Source organism: Entelurus aequoreus, linkage group LG17 (assembly GCF_033978785.1).
Source record: "Entelurus aequoreus isolate RoL-2023_Sb linkage group LG17, RoL_Eaeq_v1.1, whole genome shotgun sequence".
Lineage (NCBI taxonomy): Eukaryota > Metazoa > Chordata > Actinopteri > Syngnathiformes > Syngnathidae > Entelurus > Entelurus aequoreus.
Genome location: NC_084747.1, coordinates 22,583,797 through 22,608,728, shown reverse-complemented (window position 1 = coordinate 22,608,728; position 24,932 = coordinate 22,583,797). Strand labels below are relative to the sequence as shown.

The window sequence follows — 24,932 nt, the reverse complement described above, 5'->3', positions numbered from 1 at the left end:
AAAAGCAAATAACAAAAAATTCTTATTTTTTATTTTTCGCATGTACGAGTCTCAGTACATGCCTAACCCTAACCCTAACCCAAAATTTTTTTGCACATCGCTATGTACATTTACATAGTTTTAATACGTAGTAACTTTATATTTGTTTATTAACCGTTATGTTACCTTGTTTCTGGTAACTCTGTTCATTAATATTATTTAAGTATTTGCTTGATGTTTAATTTAATTATGTTGTTTTTTGTACAATTGAATTTGTTCCTTTTTGTATATATTTAAGTGATTTTATTGTTGCACTTTATTGTTTTTCTTGCACTACGAATTATTTTTGCACATTGCTGTTTCAGCTTTTTGTTACCAAAAATAATAAAGTGAATCGGAATCAGCTTTATTGTCCAGTTATGTTTAACACGCATGGAATTTAACTTCAGTAGACGGCGCTCTCTTTGTACAAAGTAAACATTAAATTTGAACAATTAACTAAAAATATAAACTAGTCAAATATGAGTCATTAAATGACTCCCGCCTCCTGGTGGTAGAGGGCGCTAGTGATCCTTATTGCGACTACCAGTACTGCAGAAGACCGGTGCTGCAGAAGAAGACAACAAGCAGCACGCGTGAGCCGCGATCATTTGCTTGCACTTTTACCATGGAGGATTACATATCTAAGATAAAACAGTTTTCTAAACTGGACTTTCAATCGAAGCAGGAGGTAATAATTAAAGGAATATCTCCAGAGACTTTTAAAACTGAAGAAAGATAAGGAAGACTGCCTTTGATCAGAAGCAGCTGCAGATGGACATCATTTATAAGTAAAAGTAAGACCATAATAAAGTTTTTTTTTATTTAATGTGGTTTTCATGATAAGGTAAGCGCCGGAGTGAGAAGAGGTTTTAAAATAATTAGCGCGTGCCTGCCCATCCCGCATGCTTTTGGTAAGCGCAGGAGTGAGAAGAGGTTTTAAATTAATTAGCGCCCCTGCGGCTATTCAAGGAAATACGGTATGAAAAAAACTGCGACTTATAGTCCGAAAAATACGGTAGTATCGGAAATGATCGGTATCGGTTTCTTAAAGTAAAATGAATGACTTTAAAACGCCGCTGTACGGAGCGGTACATATCCGGTAAAACACGGACGTAGAGAGCAGTACAGAGCAGTTGCGTCTCCCAGTCAGCAGACTGTATTGATATATATTGATATATTGTTAATATTAATAACTGTATCCCTTGCAGACTGTATTGATATATATTGATATATTGTTAATATTAATAACTGTATCCCTTGCAGACTGTATTGATATATATTGATATATAATGTAGGAAGCAGAATATTAATAACAGAAAGAAACAACCCTTTTGTGTGAATGAGGGGAGTTTTTTTGATGGTGCACTAATTGTAAGTGTATCTTGTGTTTATATGTTGATTTAATAAAAATAATAAAAAATAAATACATTTTTTTTAAAAACGATACCGATAATTTCCGATATTACATTTTAAAGCATTTATCGGCATCTCTATATAAAGTCAAAACCTTTTTCTTTGTTTCCAAGCATGTTTTCTTACAGTGGAAACAGAATATCCAATAGTTTCCCCAAAAGATCAATCCAATATTATTCAGCCTTAATTAATTAGGTGTGATTTTGATTCATTATTATATTTTGGGCAATGAAGAAGAAGGCAGGCTGCATGCTAGCTTGGTCTCTCTTCTCCTTACTTTTCACCTCTTTGCTTTTTTAGGTTTTTGTTTTTTTTAAATAGAATGTTGGACACCCGTGTTCTAGAAGGTTCTACAGGTACCGGTCGGCCTCGTCCAGAACCAGCCAGCGGACCGCACTGAAGGCGATGCTGAGGGTGTGTTGGATGTGATCCACCAGACGTCCAGGAGTGGAGACCAGGATGTTGATTCCCTTTCGCAGTCTGAAGACAAAGAGCAGAGTCTGGTGAGGCTCCTCCCATCAAACGCCTTTGGCTCCGCCCATTGGAAGCACCGACCTGGCCTTCTCGGACTTCCGCTTCTCCCCGCCCATTAGGACGCCGGGAACGATCCACATGAAGGGCTGTGTGCGCGACAAGGGTGATGAGTCAGGCACTTCCTGCGGCCCTTTCACAATAAGAGTGTTACCTTGAGAAGCTTCTGGAAGGTGTGGAAGGTCTGCAGGGCCAGCTGGAGAGGAAGCAGAAGGGCGGTCACATGGCGGCCAACCAGAAGCACGTCAACAACGCAAAGGACCACATCACACTAGTTCTCAAATCCCTTCACTGGCTTCCTGTTCCACTCAGGGTGGAATACAAAGAACTGCTCACCCCCAAATCCTCCACACCACACCAGGCTAACCTCCTCCAACCTCCGAGGACAAAACTACGAACAATTGGATACCGGGCTTTCTGCTACGCCGCTCCCAGTCTGTGGAACGCTCTCCCTGACCACCTGAGGGCACCACAGACTGTGGATACTTTTAAAAAACGCTTAGAAACTAGAGATCGGCCGATAAATGATTTAAAATGTAATATCGGAAATGATCGGTATCGGTTTCAAAAAGTAAAATGTATGACTTTTTAAAAGGCCGCTGTGTACACGGCCCTAGGGAGAAGTACAGAGCGCCAGTACACCTTAAAGGCACTGCCTTTGCGTGCCGGCCCAGTCACATAATATCTACGGCTTTTCACGCACACAAGTGAATGTAAGGCATACTTGGTCAACAGCCATGCAGGTCACACTGAGGGTGGCCGCATAAACAACTTTAACACTGTGACAAATATGCGCCACACTGTGAAGCCACACCAAACAAGAATGACAAACACATTTCGGGAGAACATCCGCACCGCAACACAACACAACAAATACCCAGAACCCCTTGCAGCACTAACTCTTCCGGGATGCTACCCCCTACCCACCCCACCTCAACTCCGCCCCCCTCAACCCCGCCCACCTTAATACTAGCTCCTGTGACGTCACGCTACTTCCGGTACAGGCAAGGCTTTTTTTTATCAGCGAGCAAAAGTTGCGAACTTTATCGTCGATTTTCTCTACTAAATCCTTTCAGCAAAAATATGGCAATATCGCGAAATGATCAAGTATGACACATAGAATGGATCTGCTATTCCCGTTTAAATAAAAAATAATAATTTCAGTAGGCCTTTAAGACTAGTTTAAAGTTATCTTCATTGAAAAGTACAGTGCTTTTCCTTCAAAAATAAGGACATTTACATGTGACCCCAAACTTTTGAACGCTAGTGTATATGTGTGCTAGTTGTAGCTATTAGGCTGTTGTGGATGTGGAATAATGTGAATGTGGAATAATGTTGTGGATGTGGAATAATGTTGTGGATGTGGAATAATGTGAATGTGGAATAATGTTGTGGATATGGAATAATGTTGTGGATGTGGAATAATGTTGTGGATGTGGAATAATGTGAATGTGGAATAATGTTGTGGATATGGAATAATGTTGTGGATGTGGAATAATGTTGTGGATGTGGAATAATGTGGATGTGGAATAATGTTGTGGATGTGGAATAATGTTGTGGATGTGGAATAATGTTGTGGATGTGGAATAATGTTTATGTGGAATAATGTTGTGAATGTGGAATAATGTTGTGGATGTGGAATAATGTGGATGTGGAATAATGTTAATGTGGAATAATGTTGTGGATGTGGAATAATGTGAATGTGGAATAATGTTGTGGATGTGGAATAATGTTGTGGATGTGGAATAATGTGAATGTGGAATAATGTTGTGGATGTGGAATAATGTTGTGGATGTGGAATAATGTGGATGTGGAATAATGTTGTGAGGAATACTAGCTCCTGTGACGTCACGCTACTTCCGCTACAGGCAAGGCTTTTTTTTATCAGCGAGCAAAAGTTGCGAACTTTATCGTCGATTTTCTCTACTAAATCCTTTCAGCAAAAATATGGCAATATCGCCAAATGATCAAGTATGACACATAGAATGGATCTGCTATTCCCGTTTAAATAAAAAAAAATCATTTCAGTAGGCCTTTAAAGCAACGAACCTCTCTGGTGGGCACGATGACCACGGCCAGCGGACCGTCCGAGCGGCACACCTTCTGTTCCAGCGCCTGCAGCGACTGGACGAGCGGGATGGCGAAGGACAGCGTCTTACCTGCGAGGACGCCACACGCGCGTCAACAACCACGTACGCCGCGCCGCCCGGGAGCGGCTGTCTCACCTGAGCCGGTCTGAGAGCGAACCACGGCGTCTCGTCCCGACAGCAGAGCGGGAATGGTCTGCTTCTGAACACTGGAGAACACCAAAACGCTGCGTGACCGCGCATCACCACTTGACGTGCGCATCACCACATGACGTGCGCATCACCACTTGACGTGCGCATCACCACATGACGTGCTCCCGCCCTTACCTGGTCAGCGTGGAGACGTTCAGGACTTTGTTCAGCGTCGCCACCTGGTGGGTGAAAGCGAGGAGTGACGCCACCCGCCGTGCACACGGACGCGTGTGTGTGTGTGTGTTACCAAGTGGGGGTGCAGGTTCAAGTCCGAGAAGGAGTCCGAAGTAAAGATCTTCTCCGTTAACTGCGACACGTCTGCTCTGTGGTCAGGAAGGAAAACATGATGTCATCACCACGCAGCCGGCGAGAGGCGGCGAGCAGCACCTGTCGATCCGAGGGATGTCCGGGTTGTGTTTGAATAGAGACGAAGTCTTGATGGCGGTCCTCGCGTCCGACTTCCTGTGGGTCTGCAGACAAGATCACGCCAGGCAGGAAGTCAGCTGACCACACGGCGGCGATGCGGGACGGCTGCGGTCACGCCCACGTACCTGAGGAGGAGGAGGGGCCTCTGCCTCGTGCCTTGCCTCTTGCAGCCTGGCGCGCTTGCCGCCGCCGCGTCGTCGCTCGTCAGCGGAAGTCAACTTCCTCTTGGCGCCGTGGTTGCGCGCCGCAGTTTTCTTCACGTCACGTGGAAAAAGAACAGGATTAAGAGTTGTAGAGGTCATCATGCTAATGAGCAGGAGGTCATCATGCTAATGAGCGCGAGGTCATCATGCTAATGAGCGGGAGGTCATCATGCTAATGAGCGCGAGGTCATCATGCTAATGAGCGGGAGGTCATCATGCTAATGAGCGCGAGGTCATCATGCTAATGAGCAGGAGGTCATCATGCTAATGAGCGGGAGGTCATCATGCTAATGAGCGGGAGGTCATCGTGCTAATGAGCGGGAGGTCATCATGCTAATGAGCGCGAGGTCATCGTGCTAATGAGCGGGAGGTCATCATGCTAATGAGCGCGAGGTCATCGTGCTAATGAGCAGGAGGTCATCATGCTAGTGAGCGGGAGGTCATCGTGCTAGTGAGCGGGAGGTCATCGTGCTAGTGAGCGGGAGGTCATCATGCTAATGAGCGCGAGGTCATCATGCTAGTGAGCGCGAGGTCATCATGCTAATGAGCGGGAGGTCATCATGCTAGTGAGCGGGAGGTCATCATGCTAGTGAGCGGGAGGTCATCATGCTAATGAGCGCGAGGTCATCATGCTAATGAGCGGGAGGTCATCATGCTAGTGAGCGGGAGGTCATCATGCTAGTGAGCGGGAGGTCATCATGCTAATGAGCGCGAGGTCATCATGCTAATGAGCGGGAGGTCATCGTGCTAGTGAGCGGGAGGTCATCATGCTAATGAGCGGGAGGTCATCATGCTAATGAGTGGGAGGTCATCATGCTAATGAGCGGGAGGTCATCATGCTAGTGAGCGGGAGGTCATCATGCTAATGAGCAGGAGGTCATCATGCTAATGAGCGCGAGGTCATCATGCTAATGAGCGCGAGGTCATCATGCTAATGAGCGGGAGGTCATCATGCTAATGAGCAGGAGGTCATCATGCTAATGAGCGCGAGGTCATCATGCTAATGAGCGGGAGGTCATCATGCTAATGAGCGCGAGGTCATCATGCTAATGAGCAGGAGGTCATCATGCTAATGAGCGGGAGGTCATCATGCTAATGAGCGGGAGGTCATCATGCTAATGAGCGGGAGGTCATCATGCTAATGAGCGGGAGGTCATCGTGCTAATGAGCGCGAGGTCATCATGCTAATGAGCGGGGACATGACATCATAAGCAGGTACTCACTGAGATCCTCTTGGGAAATGACGACGGAGGGGATGGACCGCCAATGTTGATGCTGATGTCATCCATCTGGCACACAAACATCAGACATGTTGATCCACTTCACACTCCTCAAAGGAAACTTTGCAGAAAAATCCGCAGCTTATTCCAAAATGATCGTGTGTCTGTCTCCTATGGAATTGCGCTGTGGAATAATGTTGTGGATGTGGAATAATGTTGTGGATGTGGAATAATGTTGTGAATGTGCAATAATGTGAATGTGGAATAATGTTGTGGATGTGGAATAATGTTGTGGATGTGGAATAATGTTGTGGATGTGGAATAATGTTGTGGATATGGAATAATGTTGTGGATGTGGAATAATGTTGTGGATGTGGAATAATGTTGTGGATGTGGAATAATGTTGTGGATGTGGAATAATGTTGTGAATGTGGAATAATGTTGTGAATGTGGAATAATGTTGTGGATGTGAAATAATGTGAATGTGGAATAATGTTGTGGATGTGGAATAATGTGAATGTGGAATAATGTTGTGAATGTGGAATAATGTTGTGGATGTGGAATAATGTGAATGTGGAATAATGTTGTGGATGTGGAATAATGTGAATGTGGAATAATGTTGTGGATGTGGAATAATGTGAATGTGGAATAATGTTGTGGATGTGGTATAATGTTGTGAATGTGGAATAATGTTGTGGATGTGGAATAATGTGAATGTGGAATAATGTGAATGTGGAATAATGTTGTGGATGTGGAATAATGTTGTGGATATGGAATAATGTTGTGGATGTGGAATAATGTTGTGGATGTGGAATAATGTTGTGGATGTGGAATAATGTTGTGGATGTGGAATAATGTTGTGAATGTGGAATAATGTTGTGAATGTGGAATAATGTTGTGGATGTGAAATAATGTGAATGTGGAATAATGTTGTGGATGTGGAATAATGTGAATGTGGAATAATGTTGTGAATGTGGAATAATGTTGTGGATGTGGAATAATGTGAATGTGGAATAATGTTGTGGATGTGGAATAATGTGAATGTGGAATAATGTTGTGGATGTGGAATAATGTTAATGTGGAATAATGTGAATGTGGAATAATGTTGTGGATGTGGTATAATGTTGTGAATGTGGAATAATGTTGTGGATGTGGAATAATGTGAATGTGGAATAATGTTGTGGATGTGGAATAATGTTGTGGATGTGGAATAATGTTGTGGATGTGGAATAATGTTGTGGATGTGGAATAATGTTGTGGATGTGAAATAATGTGGATGTGGAATAATGTTGTGGATGTGGAATAATGTGAATGTGGAATAATGTTGTGCATGTGGAATAATGTTGTGGATGTGGAATAATGTTGTGGATGTGGAATAATGTTGTGAATGTGGAATAATGTTGTGGATGTGGAATAATGTTGTGGATGTGGAATAATGTTGTGAATGTGGAATAATGTTGTGGATGTGGAATAATGTTGTGGATGTGGAATAAAGTTGTGAATGTGGAATAATGTGAATGTGGAATAATTTGAATGTGGAATAAAGTTGTGAATGTGGATTAATGTTGTGGATGTGGAATAATGTGAATGTGGAATAATGTTGTGAATGTGGAATAATGTTGTGGATGTGGAATAATGTGAATGTGGAATAATGTTGTGAATGTGGAATAATATTGTGGATGTGGAATAATGTTGTGGATGTGGAATAATGTGAATGTTGTGGATGTGGAATAATGTTGTGGATGTGGAATAATGTTGTGAATGTGGAATAATGTTGTGGATGTGGAATAATGTTGTGAATGTGGAATAATGTTGTGAATGTGGAATAATGTGAATGTGGAATAATGTTGTGGATGTGGAATAATGTTGTGGATGTGGAATAATGCTGTGAATGTGGAATAATGTTGTGAATGTGGAATAATGTTGTGGATGTGGAATAATGTGAAATAATGCTGTGGATGTGGAATAATGTTGTGGATGTGGAATAATGTTGTGGATGTGGAATAATGTTGTGAATGTGGAATAATGTTGTGAATGTGGAATAATGTTGTGGATGTGGAATAATGTTGTGGATGTGGAATAATGTTGTGAATATGGAATAATGTTGTGAATATGGAATAATGTTGTGGATGTGGAATAATGTGAATGTGGAATAATGTTGTGAATGTGGAATTATGTTGTGCATGTGGAATAATGTTGTGGATGTGGAATAATGTTGTGGAATAATGTTGTGGATGTGGAATAATGTTGTGGATGTGGAATAATGTGAATGTGGAATGTTGTGGATGTGGAATAATGTTGTGGATGTGGAATAATGTTGTGGATGTGGAATAATGTTGTGGATGTGGAATAATGTGAATGTGGAATAATGTTGTGGATGTGGAATAATGTTGTGGATGTGGAATAATGTTGTGGATGTGGAATAATGTGAATGTGGAATAATGTTGTGGATGTGGAATAAAGTTGTGGATGTGGAATAATGTGAATGTGGAATAATGTGAATGTGGAATAATGTTGTGGACGTGGAATAATGTTGTGGATGTGGAATAATGTTGTAAATGTGGAATAATGTTGTGAATGTGGAATAATGTGAATGTGGAATAATGTTGTGGATGTGGAATAATGTGAATGTGGAATAATGTTGTGGATGACATCTGCTGGGTCAGAACGTGGTCTCTTCCTACCAGATATTTACTTACCAACAAAGTCAAAGAGATATCTTTTAAAATGATTACCCTGTAAAGACTGTGATGGTTAGATACAAGAAGGACATTGATGTTACCTGCACCTTATGTACCATGCATGTTACACCTTATGTACCATGCATGTTACACCTTATGTACCATGCATGTTACACCTTATGTAACATGCATGTTACACCTTATGTACCATGCATGTTACACCTTATGTAGTGTAGTAGAATTTCTGACCTTTTGACCTATATTTCTTGTCTTTTAAGAATGTCCGCTCATTTTCAATACTCTTGTATTTTGTGCCATTGAATGGACCAGTTGTGGGACAAAAGTGAATATTGAGTCGTGCCAACCTGTCTACAGAATTCGAGTTGTTATGGAACAGATAGGAAAAGCAAAACAAGACATTGACGCATTTGATAAGGAACGATGACGCACAACAGACATATAAATGAATGGCAGAAGACCGGAACTCGGGGGTGATTTTGGCTGGTGTGTGTCTTGTGTGCTCTGGAGTACATTGTGTCTGCTTGCACGGACAACTTAATTCAACCTGCACTTCTGATAATGGGTAAATAAATTTGTTGTACTAAACTACTTTTGTTGCCTGCTTAAGCTTCGGACAATCCACTACAGTAGCATGCATGTTACACCTTATGTAATATGCATGTTACACCTTATGTAACATGCATGTTGCACCTTATGTTACCTGCACCTTATGTAATATGCATGTTACACCTTATGTAACATGCATGTTACACCTTATGTAACATGCATGTTACACCTTATGTAACATGCATGTTACACCTTATGTAACATGCATGTTACACCTTATGTAACATGCATGTTACACCTTATGTAACATGCATGTTGCACCTTATGTACCATGCATCCAGAGACAGTTTACCAGCAGTTTTGGACTTGTGAAAGCACTCCATCACTATCTGTGGCTTCATCCTGGACAATATTCATGACAAATGTGTGCTTTGTTTGAAAGATGTGCTAGTTGGATTTACACTGTATGAAAAAAAAAAATGTGAACGGTAATTTGACCTTTGCAACCTCATTATATTATTGGCTAAGTTTTATATTCATAAATGTAAGTTTCTCAATACCCGACCTGTTTTTTTGTGCCTTTAAAAAAAGAATGAGAACTCTAGGTTATAAAACACTCTCTACCTCTAACAAGCAAAAAGCTGTGAAAACGATGATGCTGTGTTCCACATTTCAATTCAAAGTTCAAAGAACTCCAGATTATTAGTCATTCCCAGAGCCCCAAAAAAAAGTCTGCGGGCTATAGAGTGTTTTCTATTGGGGCTCCAGTACTCTGGAATGTTCTAGCAGTGACAGTTAGAGATGCTACCTCAGTAGAAGCATTTAAGTCCCATCTTAAAACTCCTTTGTATACTCTAGATCAGGGGGTCACCAACCTTTTTGAAAGCAAGAGCTACTTCTTGGGTAGTGATTAATGCGAAGGGCTACCAGTTTGATACACACTTCAATAAATTGCCAGAAATAGCCAATTTGCTCAATTTACCTTTAACTCTGTGTTATTATTAATAATTAATGATATTTACACTTAATTGAACGGTTTAAAAGAGGAGAAAACACGAAAAAAATTACAATTAAATTTTGAATCAGTTTATCTTCAATTTCGACTCTTTAAAATTCAAAATTCAACCGAAAAAAAGAAGAGAAAAACTTTAAAAAAGGATTTATGGAACATCATTAGTAATTTTTCCTGATTAAGATTAATTTTAGAATTTTGATGACATGTTTTAAATAGGTTAAAATCCAATTTACATTTTGTTAGAATATATAACAAATTGGACCAAGCTATATTTCTAACAAAGACGAATCATTATTTCTTCTAGATTTTCCAGAACAAAATTTTTTAAAGAAATTCAAAAGACTTTGAAATAAGATTTGAATTTGATTCTACAGATTTTCTAGATTTTCCAGAATAATTTTTTTGAATTTTAATCATAATAAGTTTGAAGAAATATTTCACAAATATTCTTCGTCGAAAAAACAGAAGCTAAAATGAAGAATTAAATTAAAATGTATTTATTATTCTTTACAATAAAAAAAAATACATTTACTTGAACATTGATTTAAATTGTCAGGAAAGAAGAGGAAGGAATTTAAAAGGTAAAAAGGTATATGTGTTTAAAAATCCTAAAATCATTTTTAAGGTTGTATTTTTTCTCTAAAATTGTCTTTCTGAAAGTTATAAGAAGCAAAGTAAAAAAAATAATGAATTTATTTCAACAAGTGAAGACCAAGTCTTTAAAATATTTTCTTGGATTTTCAAATTCTATTTGAGTTTTGTCTCTCTTAGAATTAAAAATGTCAGGCAAAGCGAGACCAGCTTGCTAGTAAATAAATACAATTTAAAAAATAGAGGCAGCTCACTGGTAAGTGCTGCTATTTGAGCTATTTTTAGAACAGGCCGGCGGGCTACTCATCTGGTCCTTACGGGCTACCTGGTGCCCGCGGGCACCGCGTTGGTGACCCCTGCTCTAGACTTTAAATAGACCCCCTTTTTTAGACCAGTTGATCTGCCATTTCTTTTCTGCGCTGCTCGCAGGCCTTTGAGACACTCGTGATTTAGGATTGATTGAAATTATTTACTGAAATTGTGTGAGCCTATGGCTTTGCACTTTGTTTTTATATACATACATATATATATATATATATATATATATATATATATATATATATATATATATATATATATATATATACACAGGGACGTATATATATATATATATATATATCCATCCATCCATCCATCCATTTTCTACCGCTTATTCCCTTCGGGGTAGCGGGGGGCGCTGGAGCCTATCTCAGCTACAATCGGGCGGAAGGCGGGGTACACCCTGGACAAGTCGCCACCTCATCACAGGGCCAACACAGACATATATATATATATATATATATATATATATATATATATATATATATATATATATATATATATATATATATAAATATCATTCTAATTTAGTTACTTTATTGAGTTTACAACCCCCTGGCGCTGTTTTGTACTTATTTTGATTATTATTTCTCAATTGTTTGTAAATGTTACAATGTATAAATAAAGGTTTATAAAATAAATAAAATAAAAAACATCGTATATGTTTACATAATGCTGATGATGCGTTCAAGTGCCTTAAGAAGCCTAGGACACTTTTTGCATGGAGCTGAAGCCCAACACAGATCAGACTTTCAGATGTCACACTTCTGAAGCGAGTCATGTTCAAATGAACTCAGTGCGAGTTTTGATACTCGGACACCAACACGTGGGTGCGTGTTTTGGTTAACAGCAGCTAATGCTAAAGGTAGCTTCATGCCAGCAGCCTCTTCCGTCACGTAACGAATTGACGGTATTGAAAACCACCCACACATATTTTATGTTGGTAACTTTTTTGCTTGGCGGTAAAAAAAAGTCCTCAAAAAGAGTCAAAAGTCAAGAAAACACTCACCGTGGAACTCGTGTTGCGGCGACACCGGCAAAAAAAGGCGCTTCCTGTGACGTCACGGTTGGCACGCCTCTTTCCCGGCTTTAGGGACATGCGCAGTAGATTCACTTGGCAGTGCGCCGCTTCATCCGCGTATGGCAACAGTAGGTACTTTTCTCCGCCGACAACCCGGAAGTCTTAACAATATTTTATGTTTAAATATTAAATATGGATGAAATAATGTAATATTATATCAAATATATATGATTAATACTGCAGCTTGGTCAGTTAGCATCATAACTATAGATGAGTAGATCAATTTATTTGGAGACCCTCCTACCAGTTATAATTTTATACATACTTTTTATTTATATATGTGACTTTTATAAATGTTTTCAATCAAACTAGAATGTAATTCGATGCACATGTTGTCGTGCAAACAAACTTATTCCTTTTTACAAAATAACCATTTTAACAAAATTGTAACAGAAATGTAAAAAAATCGTGCAACAATATTTTTTGTGCAAAATAACTAATTTAACAAAATTAAAATGGTTCAATGTTATTTTTTGTGCCACATTTAAAAAAAACTAAACAGAAATGTACAAAAAATGTGGGAAAAAAAAAATTGTGGAAAATAACATTTAACAAAATTAAAAACTGAAAATGTTCAATAATGAATTGTTTCTAGTGCAAAATAACACATTTGACCAAATCAAAACAGAAATGTACAGAAATTGCTCAGTAATTATTTGTGTGCAAAATAAAAATAACATTTAAAATACATTTACTCACATTGTTAAATATTTTTAGGGCAAAGTAAAACAATTTAACGCAATTTCAAACATAAATGGTTCAATAATTATTATTTTTTTGGTGCAAAATAACACATGTAACAACATCAAAACAGCCATTCACTGAAATTGCTCAGTAATCTATTTTAAAAAATTCAAACAAAAATGTACAGAAATTATTCAATATCTAATTTTTTCTGCAAAGGAAACATTTAAAACCGAAATTTACAGAAATTGTTCAACATTTAAGTTATTCATAAATGAACTTCGTTATTAAAATAAGTTATTCAAATTTAAATCTTTAATTATATAATAAAATGTTCTATGTTCTTTTCGTGCAAAGTAACACATTTAACAAAACTAAAACAGATATTTGTGGAAATTGTTCAATATTTTTAGTGCAAAATAACATTCAAAACAGCCACTTCCTGAAATTGTTTAATGATGTATTTTTAGTGCAAATTAACAACTTTAACAAAATTAAAAAGTGTACAGGAATTTTTATTTTTTAATGAAACAGAATTATGCAGAAAAAAAAATTCTGCAAAGAAACACACTTGACAGATTTAAAACCAAAATTGTTCAAAATTCAAGTTATTTAGATTTAAAATTGTAATTATATAATAACACATGTAACAACATCAAAACAGCCATTCACTGAAATTGTTCAGTCATTTATTTTCAAAATTCAAACAAAAATGTACAGAAATTATTCAATATCCAATTTTTTCTGCAAAAGAAACATTTAAAACCGAAATTTACAGAAATTGTTCAACATTTAAGTTATTCATAAATGAACTTCGTTATTAAAATAAGTTATTCAAATTTAAATCTTTAATTATATAATAAAATCTTCTATATTCTTTTCGTGCAAAGTAACACATTTAACAAAACTAAAACAGATATTTGTGGAAATTGTTCAATATTTTAGTGCAAAATAACATTCAAAACAGCCACTTCCTGAAATTGTTTAATAATGTATTTTTAGTGCAAATTAACAACTTAACAATTTTTACTTTTTAATGAAACAGAATTATGCAGAAAAAAAATTTCTGCAAAGAAACACACTTGACAGACTTAAAACCAAAATTGTTCAATATTCAAGTTATTTAGATTTACAATTTTAATTATATAATAACACATGTAACAACATCAAAACAGCCATTCACTGAAATTGTTCAGTCATTTATTTTCAAAATTCAAACAAAAATGTACAGAAATTATTCAATATCCACTTTTTTCTGCAAAGGAAACATTTAAAACCGAAATTTACAGAAATTGTTCAACATTTAAGTTATTCATAAATGAACTTCGTTATTAAAATAAGTTATTCAAATTTAAATCTTTAATTATATAATAAAATGTTCTATATTCTTTTCGTGCAAAGTAACACATTTAACAAAAGGTGAAGGTTAACAATGCTGTGCTAACGACGCCATTGAAGCTAACTTAGCAACCGGATTGCACAGAGCTATGCTAAAAACATTAGCTCTCCACCTACGCCAGCCAGCCCTCATTTGCTCATCAACACCCGTGCTCACCTGCGTTCCAGCGATCGGCAGAAGGACGAAGGACTTCACCCGATGCGTTTGGCGGCCCGGGGACGTAGGAAGTCAAGGTGAAGTCGGCGGCTAGCGTGGCTAGCGCGGCTAGCGCTCCAACAAAGTCCTCCTGGTTGTGTTGCTGTAGTCCGCTGCTAATACACTGATCCCACCTACAACTGTCTTCTTTGCAGCCTTCATTGTTCATTAAACAAATTGCAAAAGATGTCCAGAATACTGTGGAATTATGAAATGAAAACAGAGCTTTTTGTATAGGATTCTACGGGGTACCATAACTTCCGTTACTCGGACTTCGTCACGCGCATACGTCATCATACCGCGACGTTTCAGCCGGATATTTCCCGGGAATTTTAAAATGTCACTTTATAAGTTAACCCGGCCGTATTGGCATGTGTTGCAATGTTAAGATGTCATCATTGATATATAAACTATCAGACTGCGTGGTCGCTAGTAGTGGCTTTCAGTAGGCCTTTAAGTTAACTTTCAGTTTCAATACCCGTTGAGGCATGTGTATGAATGCATGAACGTTAACAAACCTGCACAGATTGCAGAACTTTATTGTCTGTAAAGAAAATCAATTGAAAAAAAATGCAATCACGGCAGCACGAAACGTTGCGAAGTCGAAACATCTGACGTGACCGCGTGTCCGACATGTATCACGTCTCCGTCGCTCCACTTCCTGTCGCTGACAGGAAGTCTTAAAATAGAGCCGTCAATCACACATTGACCTAAAAGGAGGATTAATTATAGTCGTTTACCAAAATTGCCTGACAAAGACTTCAGTAAAACTTCAGTGAGCTGTCAATCATCACAGAGCTCCGCCTTTAAGTCAACAAGCACGGTAAGGAGGTCTGCGCGCACACACACGCACACACACACACACACACACACACACACACACACACACACACACACACAGTGTTGTCACTCAATGGTGAGATGTTTCTCCAAAGCCTCAAACACACACTGAGGATCCTGATCAGCATCAACGTGCAAGCCTTCTGGGAAAACACACTACACACACACACACACACACACACACACACACACACACACACACACACACACACACACACACACACACACACACACACACACACACACACACACAATAAATGAGACTTAATGATAATCGTGTGTGTGTGTGTGTGTGTGTGTGTGTGTGTGTGTGTGTGTGTGTGTGTACCTGCAGGCCTGCAGTGTGCGTCCTGTACACACCAAGTGTGTGCGTGACGTTGTCCGGGCCGTCCTCGCTCCTGCTCTGCAGACGGTCCTGGACCTCCGGGTCCGGAGGGGGCCGAGTGACGGCGTGAAAGCTGAGGCAGGAAGTGACATCATCGAGGTGGTCTGAGATGGCGGCGGGAGGACACTGACCTGAGGCCGGTGACGGGGTCGGTGCTTCTCAGCGTGAGTCTCTCCAAACAAAGGTCATCGGTCAACTCCAGGAAGAAAACCCTGCGGTACACACGGGGTCAAAGGTGGTGAAGTGTGTGTGTGTGTGTGTGTGTGTGTGTGTGTGTGTGTGTGTGTGTGTGTACCTGTTGGGCGAGTTGAGTGATTGCTGCAGGTGCTTGGTGTGCTGAGGTTCAGATGGAAGGTGGTGCAGGATCCAGCCTTTGGAGCTACAGTCCACTCGGCTCAGACGTTCTTGGAGAACTTGGAGAGTCACGGACTCTGGAACTGGAACACACTTCACATGTTCCCTTGTGGACCACTAGGGGCAGTCATGTCACATCACTGACCAGCGTGTGTGTGTGTGTGTGTGTGTGTGTGTGTGTGTGTGTGTGTGTGCGTGTGTGTGTGTGTGTGTGTGTGTGTGTGTGTGTGTGTGTGTGTGTGTGTGTGTGTGTGTGTGTGTGTGTGTTGACGACCACACTGGCCTACATGGTCTTCTACTAGACCTTCACAAAGTCAACAAAGAACTGGACATGTGGTCACCTGATTAGCTCCGCCCACCGCACTGAGCTCCACCCACCTGGCTGTGCAGCATGCAGGTGTGATCGCACCTCTTCTCCGATGGCAGACTGGTCAGCTTCAGCCCATCCCAGCAGGTCAGTCCAGCATACTAACACACCACAAGTATTACTGTTACACCACCTTACAGTCTTACTGTTACACCACCTTACAGTCTTACTGTTACACCACCTTACAGTCTTACTATATTACAGTCTTACTGTTACACCACCTTACAGTGTTACTATATTACAGTGTTACCATATTACAGTGTTACCATATTACAGTGTTACTATATTACAGTGTTACTATATTACAGTGTTACCATATTACAGTGTTACTATATTACAGTGTTACTATATTACAGTGTTACTATATTACAGTGTTACCATATTACAGTGTTACTATATTACAGTGTTACCATATTATAGTGTTACTATATTACAGTGTTACTATATTACAGTGTTACCATATTACAGTGTTACCATATTACAGTGTTACTATATTACAGTGTTACCATATTACAGTGTTACTATAATACAGTGTTACTATATTACAGTGTTACTATATTACAGTGTTACTATATTACAGTGTTACCATATTACAGTGTTACTATATTACAGTGTTACCATATTATAGTGTTACTATATTACAGTGTTACTATATTACAGTGTTACCATATTACAGTGTTACCATATTACAGTGTTACTATATTACAGTGTTACCATATTACAGTGTTACTATAATACAGTGTTACTATATTACAGTGTTACTATATTACAGTGTTACTATATTACAGTGTTACCATATTACAGTGTTACTATATTACAGTGTTACCATATTACAGTGTTACTATATTACAGTGTTACTATATTACAGTGTTACCATATTACAGTGTTACTATATTACAGTGTTACTATATTACAGTGTTACCATATTACAGTGTTACTATATTACAGTGTTACCATATTACAGCGTTACCATATTACAGCGTTACCATATTACAGTGTTACTATATTACAGCGTTACCATATTACAGTGTTACCATATTACAGTGTTACTATAATACAGTGTTACTATATTACAGTGTTACCATATTACAGTGTTACCATATTAGTGTTACTATATTACAGTGTTACCATATTACAGTGTTACTATATTACAGTGTTACCATATTACAGTGTTACTATATTACAGTGTTACCATATTACAGTGTTACCATATTACAGTGTTACCATATTACAGTGTTACTATATTACAGTGTTACCATATTACAGTGTTACTATATTACAGTGTTTGTGCTTACTGTCCACCATCTTGTACTTGTCAGTCAGCAGTTTGGCTTGATGAGTCTTCCCTGAGCCTGGTGGACCCAACAGGAGGACTCTGGGAGTCCGAGTACAACGCTGAGTCCGGACAAAAGCCAGAACTGCAAAATACATACAGTATGTAAATGTGTATGTATAACAGAAATATATATATACTATACAGTACATAAACATATATTAGACATATATGTGTGTGTGCGTATATATATATATACACATTACATGTACTGTGTGTATATATATATATATATAGTATATACAGTATATGTATATGTACTGTATATATACCTAGCATATACACTATATGTACTGTATATATACCTAGTATATACAGTATATGTACTGGGTACTATACATAGTATATACAGTACATATATACATAGTATATACAGTATATGTACTGGGTACTATACATAGTATATACAGTACATATATACATAGTATATACAGTACATATATACATAGTATATACAGTATATGTACTGGGTACTATACATAGTATATATACAGTATATATATATATATAGGTAGTATATGAGACCTTGTTGGTAGATGTGGAGAGGAGGCTGGTCGCTGTTGACGGTCTTCAAGATGTGGCAGTAGGCGGAGCTTATCCCCGTGACCTCACAGCGATAACGCTGCAGGTCGGCCATTAGCTGACTCTCTGACGCGTCCATCTTGGCCTCCAAACGCTGCTGCACCTCGTCATCAGCCGGCCTGATGAAGGTCTCGTGGTACACGTCTGCACACAGGAAGTGATGTCACCTGCTTTGCTCTGGTCTCAAACAGGAAGTGCTGGTCCAGACCTCCTGTCAGCGGGTCCAGCAGCCGGCCTTGATGTCTCTCCATCAGGACATCTTCAGGAGCCTCCAGGATCACTGTCAAACATCACGCCGTGACATCACTTCCTCCTCCGCACAAACAGGAAGTGACAGCAGGGCATGTCTCCACAGAAGAAAACTTACCCACGTGTTTGGGAATGACGCCGCCCTGCTGGAGATTACGAGCCTGCAGGCGAGTCTGAGGAAGTCCATCCAACACCCAACCCTGGAGACAACAAGGAGGCTTACATGTCTCCTTTCCTCACATGTCTCCTTTCCTCACATGTCTCCTTTCCTCACGTCTCTCATTTCCTCACATGTCTCCTTTCCTCACATCTCTCCTTTCCTCACATGTCTCCTTTCCTCACATGTCTCCTTTCCTCACGTCTCTCATTTCCTCACATGTCTCCTTTCCTCACATCTCTCCTTTCCTCACATGTCTCCTTTCCTCACATGTTTACTTTCCTCACATGTCTCCTTTCCTCACATGTTTACTTTCCTCACATGTCTCCTTTCCTCACATGTTTCCTTTCCTCACATGTCTCCTTTCCTCACATCTTTCCTTTCCTCACATGTCTCCTTTCCTCACATGTTTACTTTCCTCACATGTCTCCTTTCCTCACATGTTTCCTTTTCTCACATGTCTCCTTTCCTCACATCTTTCCTTTCCTCACATGTCTCCTTTCCTCACATGTCTCCTTTCCTCACATGTCTCCTTTCCTCACTTCTTTCCTTTCCTCACATGTCTCCTTTCCTCACATGTCTCCTTTCCTCACATATCTCCTTCCCTCACATGTCTCCTTTCCTCACATGTCTCCTTTCCTCACATGTTTCCTTTCCTCACATGTCTCCTTTCCTCACATCTTTCCTTTCCTCACATGTCTCCTTTCCTCACATGTCTCCTTTCCTCACATCTTTCCTTTCCTCACATGTCTCCTTTCCTCACATGTCTCCTTTCCTCACATCTTTCCTTTCCTCACATGTCTCCTTTCCTCACATGTCTCCTTTCCTCACATCTTTCCTTTCCTCACATGTCTCCTTTCCTCACATGTCTCCTTTCCTCACATCTTTCCTTTCCTCACATGTCTCCTTTCCTCTCCTTTCCTCACATGTCTCCTTTCCTCACATGTCTCCTTTCCTCTCCTTTCCTCACATGTTTCCTTTCCTCACATGTCTCCTTTCCTCACATGTCTCCTTTCCTCTCCTTTCCTCACATGTCTCCTTTCCTCACATGTCTCCTTTCCTCTCCTTTCCTCACATGTCTCCTTTCCTCACATGTCTCCTTTCCTCTCCTTTCCTCACATGTTTCCTTTCCTCACATGTCTCCTTTCCTCACATGTCTCCTTTCCTCTCCTTTCCTCACATGTCTCCTTTCCGCACATGTCTCCTTTCCTCACATGTTTCCTTTCCTCACATGTCTCCTTTCCTCACATGTCTCCTTTCCTCACATGTCTCCTTTCCTCTCCTTTCCTCACATGTCTCCTTTCCTCACATGTCTCCTTTCCTCACATGTTTCCTTTCCTCAGACCAAGGCACACTACCTAGATCAGGACATGCTATGTAGACCAAGGCACACTACCTAGATCAGGACATGCTATGTAGACCAAGGCACACTAGATCAGGACATGCTATGTAGACCAAGGCACACTAGATCAGGACATGCTATGTAGACCAAGGCACACTAGATCAGGACATGCTATGTAGACCAAGGCACACTACCTAGCTCAGGACATGCTATGTAGACCAAGGCACACTAGATCAGGACATGCTATGTAGACCAAGGCACACTAGATCAGGACATGCTATGTAGACCAAGGCACACTACCTAGCTCAGGACATGCTATGTAGACCAAGGTAGTCTACCTAGACCAGGACTTTCTATCCAAACAAGGGACTGCGACTTAGACCAGGACAGTCTACCTAGACCAGGTGGGTCTATAGTCCAGCACTTGTGTGTTTACCTGGTTGAAGCAGTCCGTTTGTTTGAGTCTTTCTTGAATCAACTGGACCAGCAACTCATCAGGAACCTCCTAACACACACACACACACACACACACACACACACACACACACACACACACACACACACACACACACACACACACACACACACACACACACACACACACACACACACACACACACACACACCTGAGAGTGTTGTTTGTGTCACACAAGTGTGTGTGTGTGTGTGTGTGTGTGTGTGTGTGTGTGTGTGTGTGTGTGTGTGTGTGTACCTGTTGTTTGAGTGTGTATTGGCGTGCTTGTTCGCTGGTCTCTGATTGGTCCTCCAGTAAACACTCCAAAGTCACGTGAACAGCTCTCAGATCAGCACACAACTTTTGGGCCTGATGGACCAGAACCAGATCCAAGACTTGAAAATCCAGGACCAGGATCAGGATCAGGACTGAGTCACGTGGTGTCAACTCACCAGCGTGTGTTTCCCCGCTGCAGGTGGACCCAGCAGGAGCACCCTGGGAACTGACACGCGCACGCGCAGTCCGCCGCAAAGACAAGGGAGGGTGAGCGAGAGAGAGAGAGGAAAAGGCGGGAAGCAGCGCCATCTTGTGTGGCCTCCTCACCGTGCACACTGCTGTCCCTCAGCAGCAGCAGCAAGTAGGCGATGGGGTCGTCGGGCTGGTCCACCGCCAGGCTGGACACCATGCTCTGGACACAAGGCGACTTATAGCGGCCGGACGTGACGTCACGTGTCGGACAAAGAATGCGGCGCACACCTGCACCAGGTGGAGGATGTTGTGCTGGTCGGCGTAGATGGACATCTGAGGGGGGATCCTCAGGGGCTTCTCCATCACCACCACCTTCCTGCTTGGACGTCACAAGGTGATAACTAGCTGGCTAGCATGCTAACTAGCTGGCTAACATGCCGACTAGCTGGCTAGCATGCTAACTAGCGGGCTAACATGCTAACTAGCTGGCTAGCATGCTAACTAGTCGGCTAACATGCTGACTAGCTGGCTAGCATGCTAACTAGCTGGCTAACATGCAGACTAGCTGGTTAGCATGCTAACTAGCTGGCTAACATGCTAACTAGCTGGCTAGCATGCTAACTAGCTGGCTAGCATGCTAACAGTCCTGTTGTTCAATAAATCAAACAATAGCTTCCTACTTGGACGTGAGAAGGTGCTAACTAGGCGGCTAACATGCTAACTAGGCGGCTAACATGCTAACTAGGCGGCTAACATGCCAACTAGACAGTGAATAATAAAATAATTGTACCTCGGAGATGTCTTCTCTCCGCTGCTGTTGCCAGGACGCGGTTGTGGTTGTCACGGCAACAACACGCGCGCAGGGGGGGGGGGGAGTGGCTAAATGACGCGGCAGCCCACGTGGGGTAACCCACGCTCTATTTTTGTTTGGCCTTTTTTTTACATTTGTGTGATATTTGTTGTGTGCAAAATAACTAATAGAATCAAATATGTGTTCATTTTTAGGCCTTCAATAGAAATATTTTCTACTCAACATAATAAAAATAAAAATTTCCTTTAAATGAAATCTGTACTGCTTAACTTAGAAAAGTATAAACAAAGTAGTGTCACTTTCATAAAGTGTAGTGTTACTATCAATGTGTAGTGTCACTGTCATAAAGTGTAGTATCACTATCATAAAGTGTAGTGTCACTGTCATAAAGTGTAGTGTCAATGTCATAAAGTGTAGTGTCACTATCATAAAGTGTAGTATCACTATCATAAAGTGTAGTATCACTATCATAAAGTGTAGTGTCACTGTCATAAAGTGTAGTGTCACTATCATAAAGTGTAGTATCACTATCATAAAGTGTAGTGTCACTGTCATAAAGTGTAGTGTCACTATCATAAAGTGTAGTGTCACTATCATAAAGTGTAGTATCACTATCATAAAGTGTAGTGTCACTGTCATAATGTGTAGTGTCACTCAAAATGTAGTGTCGCTGTCATAAAGTGTAGTATCACGATTACAAAGTGTAGTGTCATTGTCATAAAGTGTAGTGTCACTATCATAAAGTGTAGTGTCGCTGTCATAAAGTGTAGTATCACTATCATAAAGTGTAGTGTCACTATCATAAAGTGTAGTGTCACTGTCATAAAGTGTAGTGTCACTCAAAATGTAGTGTCGCTGTCATAAAGTGTAGTATCACTACCACGAAGTGTAGTGTCCTTGTCATAAAGTGTAGTGTCACTATCATAAAGTGTAGTGTCGCTGTCATAAAGTGTAGTATCACTATCATAAAGTGTAGTGTCACTGTCATAACGTGTAGTGTCACTATCATAAAGTGTAGTATCACTATCATAACATGTAGTGTCACAGTCATAAAGTGTAGTGTCACTCAAAATGTAGTGTCACTATCATAAAGTGTAGTATCACTATCATAAAGTGTAGTGTCGCTGTCATAAAGTGTAGTGTCACTATCATGAAGTGTAGTATCACTATCATAAAGTGGAGTGTCATTGTCATAAAGTGTAGTGTCACTGTCATGAAGTGTAGTGTCACTATCATAAAGTGTAGTGTCAATATATTAAAGTGTAGTGTCACTCTCATGAAGTGTAGTATCACTATCATAAAGTGTAGTGTCACTGTCAAAGTGTAGTATCACTATCATAAAGTGTAGTGTCACTGTCATAAAGCAGGACATGTGTGTATGCTGAACAAGTTGGATACACAACTGGTGTTTTGAGAAGATGATTGCTACTAAGTTAGCATGTATTAGTGTGTGGCAGATTAGTGGATCACAAAGACTTAGTAAGGTGAGTCATGTTGCTTAGTGAGGTGAGTCATGTTGCTTAGTGAGGTGAGTCATGTTGCTTAGTGAGGTGAGTCATGTTGCTTAGTGAGGTGAGTCATGTTGCTTAGTGAGGTGAGTCATGTTGCTTAGTGAGGTGAGTCTTAGTGAGATGAGTCATGTTGCTTAGTGAGGTGAGTCTTAGTGAGGTGAGTCATGTTGCTTAGTGAGGTGAGTCTTAGTGAGGTGAGTCATGTTGCTTAGTGAGGTGAGTCTTAGTGAGGTGAGTCATGTTGCTTAGTGAGGTGAGTCATGTTGCTTAGTGAGGTGAGTCATGTTGCTTAGTGAGGTGAGTCTTAGTGAGGTGAGTCATGTTGCTTAGTGAGGTGAGTCATGTTGCTTAGTGAGGTTAGTCTTAGTGAGGTGAGTCATGTTGCTTAGTGAGGTGAGTCTTAGTGAGGTGAGTCATGTTGCTTAGTGAGGTGAGTCATGTTGCTTAGTGAGGTGAGTCATGTTGCTTAGTGAGGTGAGTCATGTTGCTTAGTGAGGTGAGTCTTAGTGAGGTGAGTCATGTTGCTTAGTGAGGTGAGTCATGTTGCTTAGTGAGGTGAGTCATGTTGCTTAGTGAGGTGAGTCATGTTGCTTAGTGAGGTGAGTCATGTTGCTTGTGAGGTGAGTCATGTTGCTTAGTGAGGTGAGTCATGTTGCTTAGTGAGGTGAGTCATGTTGCTTAGTGAGGTGAGTCATGTTGCTTAGTGAGGTGAGTCTTAGTGAGGTGAGTCATGTTGCTTAGTGAGGTGAGTCTTAGTGAGGTGAGTCATGTTGCTTAGTGAGGTGAGTCATGTTGCTTAGTGAGGTGAGTCATGTTGCTTGTGAGGTGAGTCATGTTGCTTAGTGAGGTGAGTCATGTTGCTTAGTGAGGTGAGTCATGTTGCTTAGTGAGGTGAGTCATGTTGCTTAGTGAGGTGAGTCATGTTGCTTAGTGAGGTGAGTCATGTTGCTTAGTGAGGTGAGTCTTAGTGAGGTGAGTCATGTTGCTTAGTGAGGTGAGTCTTAGTGAGGTGAGTCATGTTGCTTAGTGAGGTGAGTCATGTTGCTTAGTGAGGTGAGTCATGTTGCTTAGTGAGGTGAGTCTTAGTGAGGTGAGTCATGTTGCTTAGTGAGGTGAGTCATGTTGCTTAGTGAGGTGAGTCATGTTGCTTAGTGAGGTGAGTCTTAGTGAGGTGAGTCATGTTGCTTAGTGAGGTGAGTCATGTTGCTTAGTGAGGTGAGTCATGTTGCTTAGTGAGGTGAGTCATGTTGCTTAGTGAGGTGAGTCTTAGTGAGGTGAGTCATGTTGCTTAGTGAGGTGAGTCATGTTGCTTAGTGAGGTGAGTCATGTTGCTTAGTGAGGTGAGTCTTAGTGAGGTGAGTCATGTTGCTTAGTGAGGTGAGTCTTAGTGAGGTGAGTCATGTTGCTTAGTGAGGTGAGTCATGTTGCTTAGTGAGGTGAGTCATGTTGCTTAGT

At 40.5% G+C, this 24,932-nt stretch overlaps 2 protein-coding genes across 3 annotated transcripts in view; both read right to left on the bottom strand.

The window, feature by feature from the left end:
* ddx31 (DEAD (Asp-Glu-Ala-Asp) box polypeptide 31) overlaps positions 1-12,379 on the bottom strand; it is a 22,576-nt gene extending 10,197 nt beyond the window's left edge. Inside the window, exons 1-11 of one of the 2 annotated variants that reach the window (XM_062024137.1) lie at positions 12,275-12,379; positions 6,097-6,162; positions 4,801-4,924; positions 4,632-4,716; positions 4,492-4,567; positions 4,380-4,423; positions 4,191-4,261; positions 4,015-4,124; positions 2,120-2,161; positions 1,990-2,054; positions 1,795-1,914 (exon numbers count right to left, since the gene is read on the bottom strand). In XM_062024137.1, the coding sequence (XP_061880121.1) occupies positions 1,795-1,914; positions 1,990-2,054; positions 2,120-2,161; positions 4,015-4,124; positions 4,191-4,261; positions 4,380-4,423; positions 4,492-4,567; positions 4,632-4,716; positions 4,801-4,924; positions 6,097-6,162; positions 12,275-12,364 (893 nt within the window). In that variant the 5' untranslated portion in view covers positions 12,365-12,379. Of the gene's footprint in view, positions 1-1,794; positions 1,915-1,989; positions 2,055-2,119; positions 2,162-4,014; positions 4,125-4,190; positions 4,262-4,379; positions 4,424-4,491; positions 4,568-4,631; positions 4,717-4,795; positions 4,925-6,096; positions 6,163-12,274 lie in introns of both variants that reach the window. The other variant, XM_062024136.1, reaches the window with a different exon arrangement.
* A 1,753-nt stretch (positions 12,380-14,132) lies between these two features.
* ak8 (adenylate kinase 8) lies at positions 14,133-22,070 on the bottom strand. Its single transcript, XM_062025252.1, has 15 exons — positions 21,946-22,070; positions 21,444-21,531; positions 21,291-21,375; positions 21,140-21,189; positions 20,946-21,056; positions 20,670-20,738; positions 18,853-18,934; positions 18,694-18,765; positions 18,429-18,629; positions 17,866-17,988; positions 16,582-16,671; positions 16,145-16,286; positions 15,981-16,061; positions 15,793-15,922; positions 14,133-15,620 (listed from the first exon to the last, which is right to left on the bottom strand). Exons 2-15 carry the CDS (start codon positions 21,516-21,518, stop codon positions 15,531-15,533), a joined length of 1,401 nt encoding a protein of 466 aa, XP_061881236.1. The 5' UTR covers positions 21,519-21,531; positions 21,946-22,070; the 3' UTR covers positions 14,133-15,530.
* Between the last annotated feature and the right edge of the window lie 2,862 nt (positions 22,071-24,932).